Genomic DNA, 24,813 nt, shown 5'->3' on the forward strand with positions numbered 1-24,813 from the left:
AACATTTACATGTGATAAGATATTCATAAATCAGATCAAACTACAGAAAGTAACCTGATTTAAATATCCAAGTGGGATCTTATTTGTAACATTTTTTATCTCTCTGAATGATGATGAAGCAAATCCATGTGCTATGTTCTTTGGCCAATGGATGGCAGCATACGTCCTTTCTATGTGCAGTTCTGGATTTCTGATTATCATGGTTTTGTATGATTCTGATTCTATATTGATTTATCAGAGTCATGCTATTAGTGTTGAGGAATGCTCAATAGTGGTCCAATTGTAAAATATGGATTTATGGATGATGAATAGAGATTGATTCTCTGGGATTTTGGTGTGTATATGTACCTATTCTCAATGATGACCGAAGGGCGATCATTTTTAGGATGTATTGTGAGTAGAATGACAGAGCCAACAAAACATTCTTTAACAACTTTCTTCAAAATGTAGGCTACACTTTATTTTAAACAAAAGTACAAAAACAAAAGCCAGTATTTACAATACTTGCATGGCAACATTTACCCTCTTTGGTCTTATTTCCAATTTGATGGTTTCAGATTAACTACAATGTAGGAAACAAACAGCCAGCTGACAATATGAGATAACATGTGGTAAATCTCATAGAAATCCACAGAATGCTTACATTATAATTATTATTGTCAAATACCTGCAAGAAAGTACCATCAATTGTTCAGTACCTTTAAAACTAAGTGGTGGAATTTGTGAGAATAATTGAATATAACTAACAGAGATGCTAAATGTGTAACCTTGAACAATATAAATAGCGAAAAATAACCTAAACAAATCACAATTACATTCAGATCTGATATATTTACAGGTTCATTAAATGCTGCTCATAACCCTGACCTAAATTGTGAAGTATACAACTGCTGGACAACTTGTCTCTTTCCACATAAAAAATGACATGAAAGCACAGAAATAAACACTATGAACACAACTGAGATAACCACTACATTACAGAATATGTCTTATGTTCAAACTAAACACGACCCACTGATACACAAACAGATGGTAAGAGTGTAATGGATGCCTAACAGCATCACTCAATCTCCTGATACTTTTGATGGTAATAATGTTTTTTTTTTAAATAAACAGGAACCATGAAACATGTCATGAAATAATTTGTACAACAGATCCTCTACTTCCTGCAATGCAAGGCGATGCATCTTGGTATAATGCTTAACTCATATTACCTTACAACACCCAAAGCTGTTTATGTAGCCTATACCCTTAGCCCTTTCATTAACATTTTCTACAATTTATTTTCCCAGTGGAGACTACAAAAAATGGCAGTGAATGTGCCATTAAAAACAGACAAAATGCACTGACTGTGGTTGTGTAGATGGGTGTTTGGTTGTGTTGATGATATGGAACTGAGACGTAACTGCGGTGAAGACCTTCAGCTCTTCGGGATGCATTGAGAGTCAGGGAGGTATAGGCCAATGTACACATCCTTACAGAAAAGGCAACTGGTCCAGTAGTAATTCTACCAGCAATAATGTTAATTAAATCCAAGCCAAACACTCCAATTGTCATTTTTCTCAATTTGACCAAATCCCTCTTAACCAACACTTGAAACAAAAACTATTATAGTAGGAAAGTTAATGCATTTTATCTAGAGTGTAGACAATTTAGGCTTATGTACAACACATATCTGTTCATTTAGCCAGTTTTTTTCATTCAGTATTGAGAGGAAACAAAGTTTTGTGTATAAGTCCGAATCCAAATGGTCTTCATCCAATTCAATGCCCCCTTTCAAATTTTAACAGAAGTGTGCAAAATCTTCTAGTTGCTGCTTCCACACTGCAGAAAAATAAAAAGTGATGATGTTAACGGCATATTTTAATCTAAAACATAAGAAGCAAATATTATAATATTCAGTAGTAGATGTGTTTTTCAAAACAAGTTCTTTACCTTTTTTTTCTCTCATTCTTTAAACATTTATTTTCTTTACACCTCAACTTTCTGGCTGTTCTCCTCCAGCTTCTCTTCTATTTTCTCCTCCAGTTTCTTGCTCTCCTCAGTGGATCCATCCTCCTTCTCACCAGTCTTCCAGCTGCCTTGCCTTTTAACACAAATCAGATTGTTTAACACTAATCACAGCCCTCCAATAATAATACATATATCACCATAACATGCTATATAAGAATGGCATTTTGAATTGATGCACTTACTTGGATTTCTTCATGTACAGCCAGTATGCTAGACCCACAACTACAGTGGCCAGGAGCAGACCCACAATAACTCCCACCACCAACTTTGTCGTGTCACCCTCATCTGATGAGTCTGTAAAGGCACAAAGAGAGAGGAAAAACATCAGAAACTAGGAGAGAGAACACTGCAAATGAAGAGACTGCAGAAAATACATTTCCGTACATGTATGCATAAACAGGGTTGGGTAGGCTACTTTCTGAATGTAATCCTTTATTTCAATTTCTTTTGAGTATTTAGTAATTTGTATTTCACCGGCCTGAACTACTTCATCGAATGTATTTGGTAACAATATACTTAATGGGCATGTCATTTGTTTCCAAAAATAAATAAAATACAAAATACTTTCTATACCATTTTTTAAAATAGCGGTCCACAATGTTGTGTCCCCCTTTCACCCTACATTGGTATCAGAAGTCTGCTGGCACAATGGTGTGACAAGAGTGTCTGATAAATGACCAAAATGTAAATGTAAAATGAACACTTGCAAAATATTTATATTTGGTCATTTAGCAGACACACTTATCACAATACCTATGTAAGAATGCTGTTCATTGACTACAGCTCAGCATTCAACACCATAGTACCCTTCAAGCTCATCATAAAGCTGGAGGCCCTGGGTCTCAACCCCGCCCTGTGCAATTGGGTCCTGGACTTTCTGACCGGCCGCCCCCAGGTGGTGAAGGTAGGAAACAACATCTCCACTTCGCTGACCCTCAACACTGGGGTCCCACAAGGGTGTGTGCTCAGCCCCCTCCTGTACTCCCTGTTCACTCACGACTGTGTAGGCCATGCACGCCTCCAACTCAATCATCAAGTTTGCAGACGACACAACAGTAGTGGGCTTGATTACCAACAACGACAAGACAGCCTACAGGTAGGAGGTGAGGGCACTCGGGAGAGTGGTATCAGGAAAACAAACCCCTCATTCAACGTCAACAAAACAAAGAAGATGATCATGGACTTCAGGAAACAGCAGAGGGAGCACCCCCCTATCCACATGGAAGGGACAGCAGCGGAGAAGGTGTAAAGTTAAGTTCCTTGGCGTACATATCACAGACAAACTGAAATGGTCCACCCACACAGACAGTAGGAGGCTGAAGAAATTTGGCTTGTCACCCAAAACCCTGACAAACTTTTACAGATGCACAATCGAGAGCATCCTGTTGGGCTGTATCCCAGCCTGGTACGGCAACTGCACCGCCTTCAACCGCAAGGCTCTCCAGAGGGTGGTGTGGTCTGCACAACGCATCACCGGGGGCAAACTACCTGCCTTCCGTGACACCTACAGCACCCAATGTCACAGGAAGGCCAAAAAGATCAAGGACAACAACCACCCGAGCCACTGCCTGTTCACACCACTACCATCGAGAAGGCGAGGTCTGTACAGGTGCATCAAAGCTGGGACCGAGAGACTGAAAAACAGCTTCTATCTCAAGGTCATCAGACTGCTAAACAGCAATCACTAACTCAGAGTGGCTGCTGCCTACACTGAGACCCAATCACTGGCCAATTTAATAAATGGATCACTAGTCACATTAAACAATGCCACTTTAATAATGTTTACATATCTTACATTACTCATATCATATGTACTGTATATACTGTATTTTATAACATCTATTGCACCTTGCCTATGCCACTCGGCCATCGCTCATCCATATATTTATTTGTACAGTCGTGGCCAAAAGTTTTGAGAATGACACAAATATTAATTTCCAGAACGTTTGCTGCTTCAGTGTCTTTAGATATTTTTGTCAGATGTTACTATTGAATACTGAAGTATAATTACAAGCATTTCATAAGTGTCAAAAGCCTTTATTGACAATTACAGGAAGTTGATGCAAAGAGTCAATATTTGCAGTGTTGACCCTTCTTTTTCAAGACCTCTGCAATCCGCCCTGGCATGCTGTCAATAAACTTCTGGGCCACATCCTGACTGATGGCAGCCCATTCTTGCATAATCAATGCTTGGAGTTTGTCAGAATTTGTGGGTTTTGTTTGTCCACCCGCCTCTTGAGGATTGACCACAAGTTTTCAATGGGATTAAGGTCTGGGGAGTTTCATGGCCATGGACCCACAATATCAATGTTTTGTTCCCCGAGCCACTTAGTTATCACTTTTGCCTTATGGCAAAGTGCTCCATCATGCTGGAACAGGCATTGTTCGTCACCAAACTGTTCCTGGATGGTTGGGAGAAGTTGCTCTCGGATGATGTGTTGGTACCATTCTTTAATCATGGCTGTGTTCTTAGGCAAAATTGTGAGTGAGCCCACTCCCTTGGCTGAGAAGCAACCTCACACATGAATGGTCTCAGGATGCTATACTGTTGACATGACACAGGACTGATGGTAGCGCTCACCTTGTCTTCTCCAGACAAGCTTTTTCCCGGATGCCTCAAACTATCGGAAAGGGGATTCATCAGAGAAAATGACTTTACCCCAGTCCTCAGCAGTCCAATCCCTGTACCTTTTGCAGAATAGCAGTCTGTCCCTGATGTTTTTCAGAGAGAGAAGTGGCTTCTTTGCTGCCCTTCTTGACACCAGGCCATCCTCCAAAATTCTTCACCTCACTGTGCGTGCAGATGCACTCACACCTGCCTGCTGCCATTCCTGAGCAAGCTCTGTACTGGTGGTGCCCCAATCCCGCAGCTGAATCAACTTTAGGAGACGGTCCTGGCGCTTGCTAGACTTTCTTGGGCGCCCTGAAGCCTTCTTCACAACAATTGAACCACTCCCCTTGAAGTTCTTGATGATCTGATAAATGGTTGATTTAGGTGCAATCTTACTGGCAGCAATATCCTTGCCTGTGAAGCCCTTTTTGTGCAAAGCAATGATGATGGCACGTGTTTCCTTGCAGGTAACCATGGTTGACAGAGGAAGAACAATGATTCCAAGCACCATCCTTTTTTTTAAGCTTCCAGTCTGTTATTCAAACTCAATCAGCATGACAGAGTCATCTCCAGCCTTGTCCTCGTCAACACTCACACCTGTGTTAATGAGAGAATCACTGACATGATGTCAGCTGGTCCTTTTGTGGCAGGGCTGAAATGCAGTGGAAATGTTTTTGGGGGATTCAGTTCATTTGCATGGCAAAGAGGGACTTTGCAATTAATTGCAATTCATCTGATCACTCTTCATAACATTCTGGAGTATATGCAAATTGCCATCATACAAACTGAGGCAGCAGACTTTGTGAAAATTAATATTTGTGTCATTTTCAAAACTTTTGGCCACAACTGTAGAAGCACAAGCATTTCGCTACACTCCCATTAACATCTGCTAACCATGTGTATGTGACCAATACAATTTGATTTGATTGTGCCAGCAGACTTCTGATATCCACAGCGACTTACAATCAGTGCATTCAACTAAGGTTGATGAACAACAACAACATCTCACAGTAATGGCAAGTAAAATGCTCAGGTGGAACAAACTTAACTTGAGTCCCATGGTCACGCCGGTGCATTTTGGACTTCTAACTCTTTTTAAACATTGTGTGTTTGAGCTCCAGACTACTGCTGCATTAGATTCTTCTATTTCTTTTGCATCCGCTGATACTAACCATTAGTGTGTGTAATTAACAGGGGCTGTGCTAGAGTGGTGTTTGTGAGACAAGGGTGGATCCCAAAAGTGGTTCTTCTCACAAAAATGTCTGTAAAGTCAGAACGGTTTGAGCTACAAACTATTGACCCATCTATACAGACCACAGGAGAATGGTGGCACCTTCATTGGGGAGGACAGGCTTGTGGTAATGGCTGGAGCGGAATAGGTGGAATGGTATCAAATACATCGAGCACATGGTTTACATGTGCTTAATGCCGTTCCATTAGCTCCGATCCAGTCCTTATTATGAGCTGTCCTCCCCCTCAGCAGCCTCCACTGGCTGAGACTCTCACTAACACATTTTTCTCTATGATGCTCAAGCCATTGTTTTGTGTTCTACCTGTAGCCATGGTTGTCCTGAAAAGAAAATGGTAAAACACTTCAATGTGAGGATAAATATGAGGGCAGTGCAAGCAGATTAATGAAAGCAGTGAATTTTAGCTTTTTCACTGTGGGAGTCCTAGGACCAATGGAGTTAAACGTGCCTTTTTTCAAGGCTGAATTAAATGTCATTATGAAAATAGAAAGGTGTCATAATGTATGTTTTCACAAACATCCTTTCTAAATGTAATCCAAGAGATAATCATCTACATTTTTGTTATTTGACAAACACTCTTATCCAGAGCGATGTACAGTAGTGAGTAGTGATTTTCATATTGGGCCCCCATGGGAATTGAACCAACAACCCTAGCAACACAAGTGCCATGCTCTACCAACTGAGCCACACAGGACCATATAGGTTTTCCAAAGTATCTGCAATCTGATTACAATATTTTAACTGGTAACGTAACTAATTATAGTTTGGGGTTTTTGTAATCAGATTACATGTAACTGTTAAAAGTTACTGCCCAAACCAGTGTATAAATGTCAATAAATGGCCTCCAGAGTGGTGCAGTGGTCTAAGGCACAGTGCTACCTGTGCCACTAGAGATCCTGATTCGAGTCCAGGCTCTGTCGCAGCCAGCCGCGACCGGGAGACCCATGGGGCGGCGCACAATTTCCCCAGCGTCGTCCAGGTTAGGAGAGGGTTTGGCCGGCAGGGATGTTCTTGTCCCATCACGCAGTAGTGACTCCTGTGGCGGGCCAGGTGCAGTGCATGCTGACACGGTCGCCAGGTGTATGGTGTTTTTCTCCGACACATTGGTGCGGCTGACTTCCGGGTTAAGTGGGCATTATGTCAAGAAGCAGTGCGGTTTGGTTTCGGAGTACGCACGGCTCTCGACCGTATGGGAGTTGCAGCAATGGGACAAGACTGTAACTAACAATTGGATACCATGAAAAAGGGGTAAATATATATATATTTTTTTAAGTGAATGAATACATATGAATGAATGAATGAATAAGGTATACACAAACATGCCACAAAATTAGATGGTTGTTATACAATTTGTAACCTTCTGTATTATGATTTAAATAAATGTATCACTGACTACATACGAACAGTATGCAAACCCAGTTTATCCCTAAGCCATGTGTGAAAATGTGATCTGTTCCTTGTGAACGGGTAATAAATACAATTTTGGCAAATGAAGGGATAGATAACATTGAGAGATTTTGTCAGGATGCTGGTGGCTCCACTCCTTCTGATCCTTAGAATGTGTATGTTTATCTTAACAAATATTTCCAACATCCCCAGCACCACATCTTGTTGTTGAACAGATTTTCAGCAGTGGGGAAATTTCTGGCTGCTGTTAATCTGATATTGTGCTCTGAAGGGTATAATACACAATAACAGATTCCACTTTCTCTGGGAATCCTACATATTTTCTACAGAATCCCTCCTCTCCTCCCTCTTGCTACAGGAAATGATAAAGAAGACCATCACAACTTACCTTGTTTATCCATTCTCACCTCCTCAAATACTGAAATCAGATATAAAGGGATATTAACGTCCAACCCAGAAATCAATTAAGTATACTGTATAATGTCATTGGTCAGACAGTGCGTTATTGGCTATGTTAAACTCTAGCTTGAGTGTAACGCTGTGAGTTGTGTAGATTTTCCGGTCGCATGCAAACTGAGAACGTGACGCAGAGAGGGGAAAGGATAGAGTCCAGCATCCCGACAAACAGACCAAAAGTGAAGGAGTCGAATTAAAAAGGGACAAATGCTTTTCAAAACACACAAAGATGAGTGAGATATGGCTGTCTATACTCATTTATCTATTCAGATACTGCAGAAACCAAAGGGAGATTATTATTGCCAAGGAGCATGCATAGTATGCCCAGTATGCATACTAGCATGTTTTAGGTTGGCTAGAGACAAGAACTAGGTCCCCATGGCCAAGGTTCCCTCCATAAAACTGTTCCATATTATTTGACTAATCATCATGCATACAGACAGTGGGTGAGTTTGTTAGCGTCGGAAGAGGGTGATAGACCAGACCCACACAAGAATTAGTGAGTTACCCTTTAGAGAGGAAGGAAGGGGATAGGGCAGGGAATTGTAGGCCATACCACCACACTGTACTTACAGGTCGACACATTAATAGTCCTGGTGTCCTGGCCAAGCTCATTGGACACAGTGCAGACAACGGTCAGGTTGACTGTAGGCACAATGGTCAGCTTGTGTGTGATCTTTCCATTGACATAGGGACTCTCATCAGCCTGAAAATCAAATAGATGCAGTTAGTTAGTGTACAAAGGCTTATCTTATATCTTGTGTATCTGATAGAGATTTAACGATGGCAGAACATAGCTGCTTCCTCTTCAGTAATAGCACAAAGATGCCTATCATATAAATCTATTGCGAGGAATATATGGAATCTTATATTATTCCATGGCAGAATGAACATTGCTAGAATAAAATAAAATACGTGCATTTTATGTACTATCACTAGGAGGTGGTGTTGTATTTTTGTGAGGCTCAACCTACTCCTGATAAGGAGTATCTTCAGGGCATAGAGGGAGGTGACTAGAGAAACCCCCAGACACACAGGCAAACAGTGTGCGTCTGCTATGAAAAGAGCCTGCACTAAGCTTACATTTGATCTCTTATCCTATTTACTGTTTTAAAGAACTCTTTATCACACAATAAGAGATGAAAGACTAAACTTTGAATGCACTGGTGTGTTTGTCCCCAGATGCGCAGCAATGTGGGCTGTGACTAAATTACTGTGTGTGAGTGACTCAGCCTTAGAATAGTCATTGAAAGAGGTCAGTGCCACATTGGATTGGATTAGTCATGCAGACCCAATGGGTGTGTGCGTGGTCATGAGCCATGACCACACACATGCACCCACACACAAAAAAAATACACACACACACACACACACTGACAGCTGCACATCATCTCACGCTGGCTCATTGTGTAGCTGTGCTATCAGTGCACACACAGGTACGCCAAGAACAAAAAGCCTTTGTCTTCATGACAGACTAATGCATAATAAACGTGGTGTGCATCTGAGAGAAGGAAACCTATCTACAAAAACACTGAGCCCATCCATTTGGAAAGTGTCAGTCAGAAAAGTTTCAAGAATACAAGTTACTTAGGAAGTCACAAATAGTAACATAGTGAAAAATATTATGGGGGAAGTTTCTGTCTGTCTGAAATAGAGTGTGGAGAGTAAAAAACCACAAGCACTGATTCACTACAAAGACATCCAAAGGTTCATTGACTGTAAACCTCACAGATTTAGAGTTCCCTGGCTTCCTGACAGATTCCAATAAAAGGAAGCTTAAATGGACTCTTTTTATAAGGTCAGGAGCTGCTTTCATATTGGCAGTAACACATCCGGAAAGATGGCGAGGATTTGTGTGTTCCATTCCGTTCATGTGGTGACACGCCACACAAAAATGGGTGCATGGCACAAAGTGTTGCTTTGAGAGAATTCCAGATAGACTAATGATTTTGTGAGTCTTTGCTGCAATTCCAAGATAGATAAGGGTGTTGTGCTTTTTACAGTAACTGATGGATAAATACAGTATGTGTGATCTGTATAATGACTGTCTCTATGGGTGTGAAGTCTAATGGCGCCTCCTGTGTGTCAGTGGAGTGTCCTGGCGCCTTAGTGAAGATGTCTGTGTTTGTTCATACCGAGGTACCGTTGACGCTCCAGGCCACAGTGGGTTTGGGGGAGCCCTCAGCCTCGCAGGTAAGTACCTTATGCTGGCCGTCCTCGCCGCGCTGCTTGGCCACCCGCCGAATGACTGGAACACCTGCAAGAAGACGCACGGCCTCCTCAGCTACACCAGAACGAACAAGAAAATGATCACACCATGCCATGCCACAACACCACATGAGGTATGGACAACACAAACAAATATGGAGAAAGCCTCTCCCTCAAGTGAGACTGCCATCCACTGGGGAATCGGGATCTTTGAATAAAAATCTCTATCATTAGGAACAAGTACAAAAATCGATTTTTGTGAAACAGCGTTGAATGTGCCCAGTAACAACAGAAAAGCCATATCTGAGTAACTGTCACGAAGTTTTTACCTTCAACGACCAGCTCAAAAGAGGCTTTCTTGATGAGAGCACCCATGGTGACCACAACCTCATACTTTCCAGAATCAGAGTAGGTCAGCTTGTCAAATGTGGGACTACTGTCCAGCTTGCCATTGTCCTGAAATGAATGAACAAAACTGACAATTACCAGGCACTCTTATTCAGAGCAACAAGTTTAAGTGCCTTGCTCAAGGGAGTATCAACATATTTTTCACGCAGTCGGCTCAGGTATTTGAACCATCAACCTGTCGGCTACCTTCACCTACATTAAAAGGATGAAAAACACGGGAAGTCTTCTTATCGCTTTGAGAAGGTTTTATCACCCATTTCTAACCAAAAACATAAGTTTTGGCCTTATAATAACTTTGGTACTGTTTAGTCTTACCTTAGTCCAAGACACCTTAAGTTCTCCAGATGCATGGGTCTGCAGGGTCAGAGCCAAGCCTTCGCCAAAGCTCTTCATCACCTTCCCTGAGGGGCTCAAACTCATATCCAAGTCTGAAAGGGAGAAGGGAGGAGGACACACTGTAAACAGGCAGTTTAACAGTCTGGAGGAGACGGGGCCACAGCACTCCTGTTGAAAACCATATCAGCTCCCTACAGAAGCCCCAGCACCTCCTCATTGATCCAGCTTATTTAACGCATTAAAGGACCTGAGCTCTCCAAGCATTTTCACCTCACAGCGTGAGAGGAGATGCTCGGCTTCTATTCTCTATAACAAACCGTATGTCCTTTCCTGCTGAGGGATGAGGTTGCAAACGGAAATATACTCTGACAATGTTCCCCTTTGAGAAAACTAACCCTAATGAGGTTATACAGCCGGACATAAAATTAATTATGAATTAGATGATGAGAAATGCAATCTATAGCAGGAGGAAGTGGGCTATCATTATGGCTGGTATTTCTCATGAATTCATTGCTGGCCTAGCATCGTTAAAGAAATTGCTGGCAGTATCTCAGTTGAAGATAATACGTTACTTAATTGAAGAACGCATAATCAATAACTTAAACCATTGATCAAGATATCTGTAGATAAAGAGTGACTTACAATTGATGGTAATGTTCTTGGAGTCTTCCATCTTGGCATTGTCAATGATAGAACACTTGTATTCCCCTGTGCTTTCACGTGTGACATCAGTCACAGTATAGGAGTCAGAGTTCTCCACCTTCACCACCTTTCCCTTTAGGAACATAAGAATACATTTGGAAACTCTCAGATGGGCTTGAGTCTAGGTTAATGTAGCGCTTTAAAGACAGGGTGGATGGTGTAGGATGTGTAGAGTTTGACGAGGTATAGGTTTCGACTGGGTTAAAGAGGACAATAGTAGTAGAAGGCAAGTAATTAATGGGATCAGAGTAGGAACTAAGGGCATACAGTATGCCAGGTGGGGTTTCTGGTTGTGTGGGAGGGTAATGGAGTCATATCACTGAGAGCTTGCCAGAATGTGGAAGTTGAAGCTGGTGGGAGGTGGGTTCCCGTCGGCCTTGCACTTCAGAGTCACGTTGGCTCCTTCCATTAGGGGCCCTTTCGAAATGACATGCAGACTGATCCTCTCTGTGGGGTCTGTTGGGAGAGGACAGAGAGACAGAACAGGAGAGAGAGAACAGGAGCAAGAGAACAGCAGAGAGTGAACAGCAGAGAGGGAAAGAGCGAGAGAGAGAGAGAGAGAGAGAGAGAGAGAGAGAGAGAGAAAAGGGGTCAGAGAGGAGGAGGACACAGTCAGGCTGAGACCTGGCACAGTTTTAAAAAATGATTTCACCTTTATTTAACCAGGTAAGCTAGTTGAGAACAAGTTCTCATTTACAACTGCAACCTGGCCAAGATAAAGCAAAGCAGTGCGACACAAACAACAACACAGAGTTACACATGGAATAAACAAACATACAGTCAATAATACAATAGAAAAAGTCTATATACAGTGTGTGCAAATGAGGTAGGATAAGGGAGGTAAGGCAATAAATAGGCCATAGTGGCGAAATAATTACAATATAGCAATTAAACACTGGAGTGATAGATGTGCAGAAGATGAGTGTGCAAGTAGAGATACTGTGGTGCAAAGGAGCAAATAAATAAAATAAATAACAGTATGGGGATGAGGTAGTTGGATGGGCTATTTACAGATGGGCTGTGTACAGGTGCAGAAATATGTGAGCTGCTCTGACAGCTGGTGCTTAAAGCTAGTGAGGGAGATATGAGTCTCCAGCTTCAGTGATTTTTGCAATTCGTTCCAGTCATTGGCAGCAGAGAACTGGAAGGAAAGGCGGCCAAAGGAGGTGTTGGCTTTGGGGGTTACCAGTGAAATATACCTGCTGGAGCGCGTGCTACGGGTGGGTGTTGCTATGGTGACCAGTGAGCTGAGATAAGGCGGAGCTTTACCTAGAAAAGACTTATAGATGACCTGGAGCCAGTGGGTTTGGCAACGAATATGAAGTGAGGGCCAGGCAAGCCAACGAGAGCATACAGGTCACAGTGGTGGGTAGTATATGGGGCTTTGGTGACAAAACGGATGGCACTGTGATATACTGGATCCAATTTGCTGAGTAGAGTGTTGGAGGCTATTTTGTAAATGACATCGCCGAAGTCAAGGATCGGTAGGATAGTCAGTTTTACGAGGGTATGTTTGGCAGCACGAACGAAGGATGCTTTGTTGCGAAATAGGAAGCTGATTCTAGATTTAATTTAATTTTGGATTGGAGATGCTTAATGTGAGTCTGGAAGGAGAGTTTACAGTCTAACCAGACACCTAGGTATTTGTAGTTGTCCACATATTCTAAGTCAGAACCGTCCAGAGTAGTGATGCTGGACGGGCGGGCAGGTGTGGGCAGCGATCGGTTGAAGAGCATACATTTAGTTTTACTTGCATTTAAGAGCTGTTGGAGGCCATGGAAGGATTTGAATGGCATTGAATCTCATCTGGAGGTTGGTTAAAACAGTGTCCAAAGAAGGGCCAGAAGTATACAGAATGGTGTCGTCTGCGTAGAGGTGGATCAGAGAATCACCAGCAGCAAGTGCGATATCATTGATGTATACAGAGAAGACTCGGCCCAAGGATTGAACCCTGTGGCACCCCTATAGAGACTGCCAGAGGTTCGGACAACAGGCCCTCCGATTTGACACACTGAACTCTGTCTGAGAAGTAGTTGTGGTGAAGCAGGCGAGGCAGTCATTTGAGAAACCAAGGCTGTTGAGTCTGCCGATAAGAATGTGGTGATTGACAGTGACCCTGGACAGACAGGGCTTCTGAGACCATCACAGGGAGCAGACTAGCCAAGCTAGTGAAATCCTCAGGGCTGTACACTCCATTTCTGAGTGTGTCCCTGTGGCGATGGCTGCTTTTGAATGCAGCGGTGGAGCTGTTCGAATGGCAGTCACACCCCAAGGCTCTAGACAAAAAGCTCCTTTCAAACGTCAATGGTACTGCTCCAGACGAGCCAAATTGCCCACATTTCTTTAAAAACAGGATTCAAACAGCATCTGAGCCCTGTCCTATTTAAAGGGCCATCTAGAGCAAATAACACCGACTATGCTATTCCTTGAACGCTATGCTCCAAATCACTCCCACAACAGACTCATGCTCACCTCATTTTTAAATTAGTGCCATTACGGTGTCATTGTTGTTGTCTGTCTGGGCTGCAAGAAAAAAGCCATAGAGGCACAAATTATCCAACTATAACTTGAAAATAAAATAGCCATCAATCTGGTTGTCGATACACTAACTGCTGACTGCTGAGGCTGATAGCAGATCAAAAAGCCTTCCTAGGACAACCAGCGGTTAGGGAAGTTGTGTCGGTTAGTTGAGGCAGTTACGGTAGTTGGGGTAGCTTGGGTAGTAAGGGTAGTTGAGGCAGTTTGAGGTTGGTTTGGTCAGTTTAGGTCTTTGGGGCAGTTGGGCTAGTTTGGGTAGTTGGAGTAGTTTGGTGGCTCTCTGGTTACTTACAGGTGACAGTGAAGGAGACTGGAGGGGACAAGGTATTCAACGCCCCGCAGGTGAACAGAGCTGCTGTGTCTCCCTTCTCAGCTGTGTACTGCAGAGTGGAGGAGGTGGTGGTGAGGCCAGTGACTTCGTCCACCTTTACGTTGGAACTGATTATAATGCCTAAAAATCACAACAATACTGATTAGAAATGGTATGGTCACAGAGTAGCTTACAGACACACAGATAAATAATAATATTATCACCAAGTCACTGACATTTTAGATCCTGTAGAAACAGACACATTTATGAGTATTGAAGAAAATATGTAGCTCTAGAGGTGATATTTCACTGCTCGGTTCTTGTGGAATCTCACACCGAACAAGTGAAATGTGTGAATGTGCAATCTTCATTATTTACCACTTGTAAATAATCCATTAGAATTTCAATAACGTACCTTTCCCATCAGCCACCAGAGGTTTCTTGTTCTTGAACCATGTGATGCTGGCAGCTGGGTTGGCATCAGAGGTGCTGCATTGCCCTAGCTGTGCAGATGATAAAACAAAGTGAGGAAAAAAAGCTGCAAAATCCTCTTTTAGAACAATCCACAAGGGCACACGAAAGGTTGGAAAATCCTTATGTTATGAAAGTAGCTCAGTAAAATTCCAATATTTTTGTTGCTAAATTTATCAAATATCTATGCAAACTATCTCTCATCTGTGTTGGCTTTACTGCATTTGTGAACTCCCCTCATGTAGCATGAAATGCCCAAAGCATTTTAAACCCCCCCTTAGATCCCATGGTTGTTTTAATTGGAGGAGGGATATTCTGCTGTTTACTAATTCATCAGGATCACTTCAAATCTCTCATCATTCCAGCAGCACCGTCCTTCTTTAGTTTGCCTCAAGATACTTCATCTGCAATGAAGGATTTCCCTTGATATTCCTGCTTAATATAATGTAGGCATAAGCAAAGCACATGATGAACCTACCTGGGTTGGTTTGCCAATCTCCAACTCCGTGGCTAGGGCTGTGATCTCCACTCCGGTTGGAGCCTCTGTAGAACACAGTTCATAACATTAACTAGCTGTAGGCATCTCAGAGAGCACTCACTATCACCAGGGCTAACCATAATAATATCACACAGCACAGCATTGAATTGTACCTCAAAGGCCCATTCCATAGCATGCATTAGTATGGCTGCAATATTGCCCTTATGTACCCACTGTGGATAAGGAGTTTGACTGGGTATTCTGAGATGTCAGCCCCAGCCACCACCATGCAAGTAAAAGTCTTCTCGTCCTTCAGTGTTGCTGCAGCAATCAGCAGGCTGGAGTTTTCGGCCATGCTGACACGGTCCTTGTACTTGTCAGTGGCTATGACGGAGGCGTCCTGGTCTTTAAGCTGGGTCAGCAGGTCTCCATCGTCCTGTAAATATAAAACAGTTTGGGTTTTAAAAACTTAGCTAATGGAGCTGCACTACTTTAAGACTGTCTTGGTATAAAAACCATTGAACAAAACATGCACCCACTAATGGTGCAGGAGCTAAATAGACAATTTGTGACTTATTAATAGCTATTTTAGAATATCAACCACACTGTTGCTGCTGTGGAAGTTTGAAGGTGTAAAGAGGACATGTATACATATAGTATACAAAATATTATATCTCCTTGTGGTCTTCACAGTGGAAATACACTTAAAGGTGTATATGTGTGTCCAGACAGGGTGGGGTTCAGATATGTGTTTGTCTCAGTCTCTATCAGTCTCTCCAACATTAGCCCAGTGAACTTTAGGCAGGAACACCTGCTCTTTCCATGACATAGACTGACCAGGTGAATTCAGGTGAAAGCTATGATCCCTTATTGATGTAACTTGTTAAATCCACTTCAACAAGTGTAGTTAAAAGGGGGGAAATAGGTTAAAGAAGGATTTTTAAGCCTTGATACAAGTGAGACATTGATTGTGTGTGTGCAATTCAGAGGGTGATTTTGATTTTATTTTATTAGGATCTTTTAGTCTTTATTTGGACTAATCTTCCAAGAGTCCTTAAACATTAAAATACAGTTTATAATACAATCACATTTTCACATCTAACACACTGTTACAAACAACAGACATATAACACTGACATATTGACCAGATAAATACTCTTACTGTAACGCTCGTCTTCCTCCTCTTCTGAGGAGGAATAGTAGGAAGTATCGGAGGACCAATGCGCAGCGTGGTGAGTATTCATTTTAATAAGAATACTTAAACAACGAACAAAACAATAAACCGACAAACGAACGAAAACGTAACAGTCCCGTAATAGTGAACACAAACACAGGAACAGGAACAATCACCCACAACACACAAAGACAAAACAGGCTACCTAAATATGGCTCCCAATCAGAGACAACGACTAACACCTGCCTCTGATTAAGAACCATATCAGGCCAAACACATAGAAACAGACAAACCAGACATACAACATAGAATGCCCACTCATATCACACCCTGACCAAACAAAACATAGAAACATACAACGCAAACTATGGTCAGGGCGTGACACTTACAGTCTGAAAAGATAGATTTGTTCCTTCATCTACCATAGCCCTGCACAACCTACCCATTTATTATATTTAAATGGTTCTAAAATATATATATATTGAAAGGTTTCTGGTTTGCTCAGATAAATTATTCAATTTCTTTATTACTCTGAATCTAAATGTTATTTAGCATATTTCTCTTTTCTGCCGGGATAACACATAGATGGTGGACAATCTATTCCTAGTATTGACTGAATGTCTGTCTCTTACTAACTGAATACTTTTGTGAATGGAGTTTGGCCGTTTTAAATGGTGTACATTGTGAAATAAAATAAGCATGTTTTTTTATTGATTGATGACCACCCAAGAGCATTGTGCATGACTACAACAGAAGAATCATATCTCCACCTTAAAACCTTCTTGCTGCTTTGTTCTGTCCAATCTGCAGCCTCCTAATCTCACCTGCTGATTAGGAGATGATTGTGGACTTCAGAAAACAGCAGAGGGTGCACCCCCCTATCTACATCGACGGGACCGCAGTGGAAAAGGTGGAAAGCTTCAAGTCCCTTGGCGTACACATCACTGACAAACTGAAATGGACCACCCATACAGACAGTGTGGTGAAGAAGGCGAAACAGAGCCTCTTCAACCTCAGGAGGCTAAAGAAATTTGGCTTGTCACCTAAAACCCTCACAAACTTTTGCAGATGCACAATTGAAAGCATCCTGTCGGGCTGTATCACCGCCTGGTATGGCAACTGCACCGCCCGCAACCACAAGGCACTCCAGAGGGTGGTGCGGTCTGCCCAATACATTACCGGGGGCAAACTACCCACCCTCCAGGACACCTACAGCACCCGATGTCACAGGAAGGCCAAAAAGATCATCAAGGACATCAACCACCCGAGCCACTGCTTGTTCACCCCGCTATCATCCAGGCGAGGTCAGTACAGGTGCATCAAAGATGGGACCAAGAAACTGAAAAACAGCTTCTATCTCAAGGCCATCAGACTGTTAAACAGCCATCACTAGCACATTAGAGGCTGCTGCCTATAGGCATAGACTAGAAATCACTGGCCACTTTAAGGAATGGAACACTAATCACTTTAATAGTGTTTACAAATCTGGCATTACTCATCTCGTATGTATATAATGTTTTCTATACTATTCTACGGTATCTCATTCACTTAATAATGTTTTTCATATCTTGCATTACTCATCTCATATGTATATATTGTATTCTATACTATTCTACTGTATCTTAGTCCGTTCCGCTCTGACATCGCTCATCCATATGTATATAGTCTTAATTCATTCCTACTTAGATTTGTGTGTATTGGGTATATGTTGTGTAATTTGTTAGATATTACTTGTTAGATATTACTGCACTGTTGGAACTAGAAGCACAAGCATTTCGTTACATCTGCAATAACATCTGCTAATCACGTGTGTGTGACCAATAACATTGGATTTGATTTGATGATGCATTTCCCCAGACCACAGAACAGTAGTTCACCTAACTCCCAATTAATGCTTGGGTTGTTAGCTTAAGAATCTTTCCCGGTAAATATTTAGCTATCCTTCTGATCATGCATGGAGTTTTGAATTTTTTACATATATTAGTTATATGAGACGACCATGATAAGCAGTTGTTTAGCTGCACACCAAGTAGTTTGGTTTCTGCCACTTCCTCAATTCGTACTCCCCCAAGCTTAATTGCATTCCCATGCTGTGTTGGCCTTTTCCTGGTGGAACAGACCAACATAACTTTGGTTTTCTTGGCATTCAAAACAAGTTTGTTCCGGAAAACCCACTACCTGATATTTCCAAGATCTACTTGTAGCTTGCTGTACCGATTGTTTGCTGTACCGATTGTCTTGCTGTATAAATTGTAGTATCATCTGCAAATATAGTAGCTTGAGTTTCAGATAAAGCATAAGGAAGGTCGTTGATATATATTAAGTAAACAAGTGGCCCAAGGCAGCTGCCCTGCGGTATTCCACAGTTTAAACCATGAGGGGAAGAAAACGACCCATTGATATACTGTAGGTGGACTGTTTCCTGTCAGTTAGATATGACTGTACCCAATTCAATGCTGCCCCCTTAAACCCATAATGCAATATTTTTGTCCCAGTTATTTAGTGATCCACTAAATCAAATGCTGCACTGAAATCTAAAAATAGTACACCAACAAACCTGCCATTATCCATAGCATTCATGTCAACCAATGCAGTGGTAGTGGAATGTTTTTTGTGATAAGCATGCTGATCATCTGTGACCAGATCATTATTTTCCAGATGCTCCCAAATTTGTCTACACACAATAGTAGACTGGCTATTGGCAGGAGTAATGGGTTCTTTGCCGTCTTTCGGATTGGACACAGTTTAGCATTCTTCCAAACATTTGGAAATTTCCCCTTTTCCAGTGACCAATTAAATATGTATTTCAGTGGAGCTGCAATCTGGGGAGCAGTATAGTAAAGTCAAAAATTGCTTGTCCATAAGATCATCATCTGTAGATTAACCATAGGTAATGACTTTAATAGGTTTAACACCTACTCTACAGACACCAATGGTAGACTAAAATAAGTTTTTTTTGCTCATAATACGATCATCAATCCATTGGCTTGTTTGCAAGAATGGGTGTTTACATTATCTCTCAGTAAATGAGTTTTCTCTGTAAAGAAAAATCTGCAAAATGATTGGCAATATCAGCTGGTTCTGTTATTGTTCTCCCGTCAACCTCCACACTAGATGGGCATGATGAAATAGATTTACCAAGTAAGCCCATAACTGTATTCCATACCTTTTTAAAATAATTTTTACAATCAATAAAAGCATGTTTGTAAAATATATATTTTCTCTTACGATTTAATTTAACTGCATAATTACGTGGTGTTCTAGGGAGTTTTTCCTAACCACCGTGCTTCTACACCTGCATTGCTTGCTGTTTGGGGTTTTAGGCTGTGTTTCTGTACAGCACTTTGATATATCAGCTGATGTAAGAAGGGCTATATAAATAAATTTGATTTGATTTGATCTATAATTAAGTTCACCAATTTCAAGTTTTTGGGCAAGACAAAAGATTTAAGTGCCTATGAACGGGATATGGTATCGGTTTGAGTATGTCAAGAACTGCAACGCTGCTGGGTTTTTCACGCTTCTTGATACACACAGTTTCCTGTGTGTATCAAGAATGGTCCACCACCCAAAGGACATCCAGCCAACTTGACACAACTGTGGGAAGCATTGGAGTCAACATGGGCCAGCATCCCTGTGGAACACTTTCGACACCTTTTAGAATCCATGCCCCAACGAATTGAGGCTGTTCTAAGGGCAATTGGGGGAGCAACAAAATATTTGGAAGGTGTTCTTAATGTTTTGATACACTCAGTGTATATGAACAACTTACGTATTTCCATTTGGTCATGAACAGGTCCTTTGGTTTGGGGGCTCCATTGTTGCATGGCACCTCAATGGTCTCTCCATACAGGCCGATAACTGTATCCATACCGCTCACTGAGAGAGAGTGAAAAACACATGGTTATTTACTCAGTCAGTGGGAAAATTTGATTATATTTAACACAGCCCGAGATCTATTTACATTCAAATGGATTCAGGTCTTACTGATTTTTGTGGGGAATTCCAGCTCATCTTCATAAATATATCTAATCTAACAGGTTGTTAATTGACAGGTGTCTGTCTACCTTATAGCACATTAACGAAATGCACAAGGGTAGCCAACGTTTGAAATTGCTTATTTACAGCCACTTTACTTCACAACCTTTCCCGTCCCCAATATGTTGCTGTGGAGACAAAGTCCAGCATGAGAGAGAGAAAAAACAGGGGACTGAGGGGAGGGATAGTCACACAGGCATAGAGAGAGAAAAAAGAGGTCCTCCATGGTTCAACTGATTACAAGGTGTTGCTCAGCTAGCCATAAACAGCACTCACATTTCAGCCTTTCCAGAGTTCAGGTCAGGGTTAGGGGGTGTGTAGGAAAGGAAATGACATAGGAGAGCCATGGAACCAATAAAACCCCTTGAACGGAGGCTAAAGGACGGCAATTAACATACTGTACCTGCTAGATTTACTGGTAAAAAAGCCTTAACCCCATACGTAAACAATTAACTAAGTACTCAACTGTCCAGATCCATTTTACATTCAAACCTAAATTGATCACCTCCATTGCAACATCAGGGGATCTAATCTTCTCAACAAAAGCAGCAGCAGCAGGGTATGCTATCTGTATAGACGCTCGCTACACTGTTTACACATGCCACTTCAATATAGTGTTGTTTTTTCCCCAATGAAAAACACATAAATATTTATTTTTTTGGCAGAGTTGAAGTTCCTGTCAGCAAGCAGTAAGTAACCATTAGAAGTGTTTTCATTTGCTTCCCATGCACCGTTGAATTTGAATCCCTTTTGAATGGGAGTAAATGCTTTTACCATGGTTACCATGGAGTCCACACAGATCTGTCCAGAGTGACCAGTGGCATCCTGCATCCTGTACTGTATGTGCACACCAGATCTAATAGCCCAACGTGTGATTTTCTACACTCAATACCCATTCTGTTACACGTCAAACTGAACACAGTAATAGAACTTGGTAGATCTGCAAATACTGGACAGTGACAAAGGGAGTTACAAGGATTTACAAAAACACAACCTTATTCAATATAAATGTTTCACCAAAAGTCTAAAATCCAAGTTCTAAATATTACACCCCCACAAAACCATACAGTATAATCTCAAACAAAGCAGTTGTGAAGTTATCCTATTTCCATTGGATAATAACTACTCCTTGTAACTCATATTCAAATATGTATTTTTGAATAGTCAAATAAAGCCGTGTTCACCCTCTTGGAGAACTTTAAATGAGTTTGTAAAAAAAAAATACTATCTGTCCAGACTGCAATGGACCACAATGGGAACGAATCACAGTGTGCTAAATTACACGATTACAGAGGATAAAGCTCCTGCTGCCTGTTGAGATAAGGTAATCCTCAGCAACAAGAGTAGGTGACCATCAACATGACACAATGGTAACCATGAACTGAATAATCAGCCATTTAAATTACTGTCACGATCGTCGTATGGTGGAAGAGAGGAGGACCAAAGCGCAGCGTGGTTAGAATACATTCTTCTCGTTTAATGACACGAAACGAAGAACACTTTACAAACTAAACAAAAACAACAAACCGACGAACGTGAAGCTATATAAACAATGTGCTAACATGCAACATAGACATAGACAATAACCCACGAAATACCCAATGAATATGGCTGCCTAAATATGGCTCCCAATCAGAGACAATGCTCAACAGCTGCCTCTAATTGAGAACCAATCTAGGCAGCCATAGACATACAAACACCTAGACTAGACACTGCCCCATAAACATACAAAAAACCCTAGACAATACAAAACACATACATCCCCCATGTCACACCCTGACCTAACTAAAATAATAAAGAAAACAAAGATAACTAAGGCCAGGCCGCAAAACCTGACACTGAAGGGGAGGGTCCGGGTGGGCCTTCTTACGGCGGCGGCTCGGGTGCGGGACGTGGACCCCACTCCACCATAGTCATTATCCGCTTTGGTGGCGCCTCTGGAGCGGGGACCCTTGCAGCGAGTCCCGGCCTGAAGACCCTCGTAAAGGGCGTCACTGGACGGAGGGGCAGTTCCGGACTGAGGGGCGGCTCCGGACTGGCGGGCGGCTCTGGCAGCTCCTGACTGGCGGGCGGCTCTGGCAGCTCCTGACTGGCGGGCGGCTCTGGCAGCTCCTGACTGGCGGGCGGCTCTGGCAGCTCCTGACTGGCGGGCGGCTCTGGCAGCTCCTGACTGGCGGGCGGCTCTGGCAGCTCTTGACTGGCGGGCGGCTCTAGCGGCTCAGGACAGACGGGCGGCTTTGATGGCTCAGGACAGACGGGCGGCTTTGACGGCTCAGGACAGACGGGCGGCTCTGACGGCTCAGGACAGACGGGCGGCTCTGATGGCTCAGGACAGACGGGCGGCTCAGGCGGCGCTGGGCAGACGGGCGGCGCAGGCGGTGCTGGGCAGACGGGCAGCGCAGGTGGCGCTGGGCAGACGGGCAGCGCTGGGCAGACGGGCAGCGCAGGCGGCGCTGGGCAGACGGCAGACTCTGGCCTGCTGAGGCGCACAGTAGGCCTGGTGCGTGGTGCCGGAACTGGTGGTACCGGGCTAAGGACACGCACCTCAAGGCTAGTGCGGGGAGCAGGAACAGGGCATACTGGACCCTGGAGGCGCACAGTAGGCCTGGTGCGTGGTGCCGGAACTGGTAGTACCGGGCTGGGGACACGCACCTCAAGGCTAGTGCGGGGAGGAGGAACAGGGCGTACTGGACTCTGGAGACGCACAGGAAGCTTGGTGCGTGGTGTTGGCACTGGTGGTACTGGGCTGGTGCGAGGGACTGCCACAGGCGGACTGGTGCGTGGAGAAGGCACCGGATAGACCGGACCGTGGAGGCGCACTACAGGTCTCGAGCACCGAGCCTGCCCAACCCTACCTGGCTGAATACTCCCCGTGGCCATGCCAGTGCGGCGAGGTGGAATCAGCCGCACTGGGCTATGAACACGTATGGGAGACACCATACGTAGGGCTGGTGCCATGTACCCCGGCCCAAGGAGACGCACTGGTGACCAGATGCGTAGAGCCGGTTTCATGGCACCTGGCTCGATGCCCACCCTAGCCCGGCCGATACGAGGTGCTGGAATGTACCGCACCGGGCTATGCACACGTACCGGGGACACCGTGCGCATCTCTGCATAACACGGTGCCTGCCTGGTCGCTCTCTCTCCACGGTAAGCACGGGGAGTTGGCTCAGGTCTCCTACCTGGCTTAACACCACTCCCCGTGTGCCCCCCCCAATACCACCGCCTCTCCGCTTTCGCTGCCTCCAGCTCAGCTTTGGGGCGGCGATACTCACCAGCCTGTTTCCATGGTCCCTTTCCGTCTAGTATTTCCTCCCATGTCCAGAAATCCTGACCTCGCTGTCTCTCCTGCTCCTGCCCGTTACCACGCTGCTTGGTCCTTGGTTGGTGGGTTATTCTGTCACGATCGTCGTATGGTGGAAGAGAGGAGGACCAAAGCGCAGCGTGGTTAGAATACATTCTTCTCGTTTAATGACACGAAACGAAGAACACTTTACAAACTAAACAAAAACCCGACGAACGTGAAGCTATATAAACAATGTGCTAACATGCAACATAGACATAGACAATAACCCACGAAATAATGAATATGACTGCCTAAATATGGCTCCCAATCAGAGACAATGCTCAACAGCTGCCTCTAATTGAGAACCAATCTAGGCAGCCATAGACATACAAACACCTAGACTAGACACTGCCCCATAAACATACAAAAACCCCTAGACAATACAAAACACATATATCCCCCATGTCACACCCTGACCTAACTAAAATAATAAAGAAAACAAAGATAACTAAGGCCAGGGCGTGACAATTACTAGCCTTAAAACCCCACTATGTTTTTATTACAAATGACGTGTGCACTCCATTTAATGTTTAGTTTCAAAAACAGAACATTAGTAGTAGAACGGTGTGTAGAACTACTTAAGAAGTAAGGCATAAGAACCCAGGGATTATCGCCTCGGGCCTAAGAACAACCTTTAGTCAGGAGTTATCACACGATAATCCCCTGGTTCAAGAGCCTTATTGCTTTCATAAAACGGTTGCCAACATATTTATACAAATATTAAATAAATGTTTTCATTAAAAACATTATTTTAACGAGTTAAATCTTTTTTGCATTTTGAAGTTGCTACCCAAGTGGGCTGGTCATTAGATATTTTCTCATGTTTTGAACCAGTCCCTAATTCGAATATTTCTATTCATTCGGCATTGCTATGCTAAACAAATCACTGGCATATACAGTGCCTTCAGAAAGTATTCATTTCCCTTGACTTATTTCACATTTTGTTGTGTCACAGCCTGAATTCAAAATTGATAAAATATTTTTTTCTACAGACAACACTCCATAATGACAAAGTGAAAACATTTTTAGCAAATTTATTGAAAATGAAATACAGAAATATCAAATTT

At 42.9% G+C, this 24,813-nt stretch overlaps 1 protein-coding gene across 6 annotated transcripts in view; it reads right to left on the minus strand.

Annotated features, from left to right (window-relative positions):
• Positions 1–422: 422 nt before the first annotated feature.
• Positions 423–24,813, minus strand: part of LOC139548725 (CD166 antigen homolog) — a 60,354-nt gene continuing 35,963 nt past the window's right edge. Inside the window, exons 2-16 of one of the 6 annotated variants that reach the window (XM_071358478.1) lie at positions 20,135–20,241; positions 15,423–15,624; positions 15,189–15,253; positions 14,655–14,742; positions 14,222–14,380; positions 11,723–11,847; positions 11,332–11,464; positions 10,669–10,781; positions 10,275–10,401; positions 9,873–9,994; positions 8,311–8,443; positions 7,670–7,699; positions 2,196–2,307; positions 1,936–2,086; positions 423–1,824 (exon numbers count right to left, since the gene is read on the minus strand). In XM_071358478.1, coding sequence (XP_071214579.1) covers positions 1,972–2,086; positions 2,196–2,307; positions 7,670–7,699; positions 8,311–8,443; positions 9,873–9,994; positions 10,275–10,401; positions 10,669–10,781; positions 11,332–11,464; positions 11,723–11,847; positions 14,222–14,380; positions 14,655–14,742; positions 15,189–15,253; positions 15,423–15,624; positions 20,135–20,241 — 1,631 coding nt within the window. In that variant the 3' untranslated portion in view covers positions 423–1,824; positions 1,936–1,971. Of the gene's footprint in view, positions 1,825–1,935; positions 2,087–2,195; positions 2,308–7,669; positions 7,700–8,310; positions 8,444–9,872; positions 10,022–10,274; positions 10,402–10,668; positions 10,782–11,331; positions 11,465–11,722; positions 11,848–14,221; positions 14,381–14,654; positions 14,743–15,188; positions 15,254–15,422; positions 15,625–20,134; positions 20,242–24,813 lie in introns of all 6 variants that reach the window. The other 5 variants (XM_071358482.1, XM_071358481.1, XM_071358477.1 and 2 more) reach the window with 5 other exon arrangements.

The sequence above is a fragment of the Salvelinus alpinus genome, chromosome 22 (assembly GCF_045679555.1).
Source record: "Salvelinus alpinus chromosome 22, SLU_Salpinus.1, whole genome shotgun sequence".
Lineage (NCBI taxonomy): Eukaryota > Metazoa > Chordata > Actinopteri > Salmoniformes > Salmonidae > Salvelinus > Salvelinus alpinus.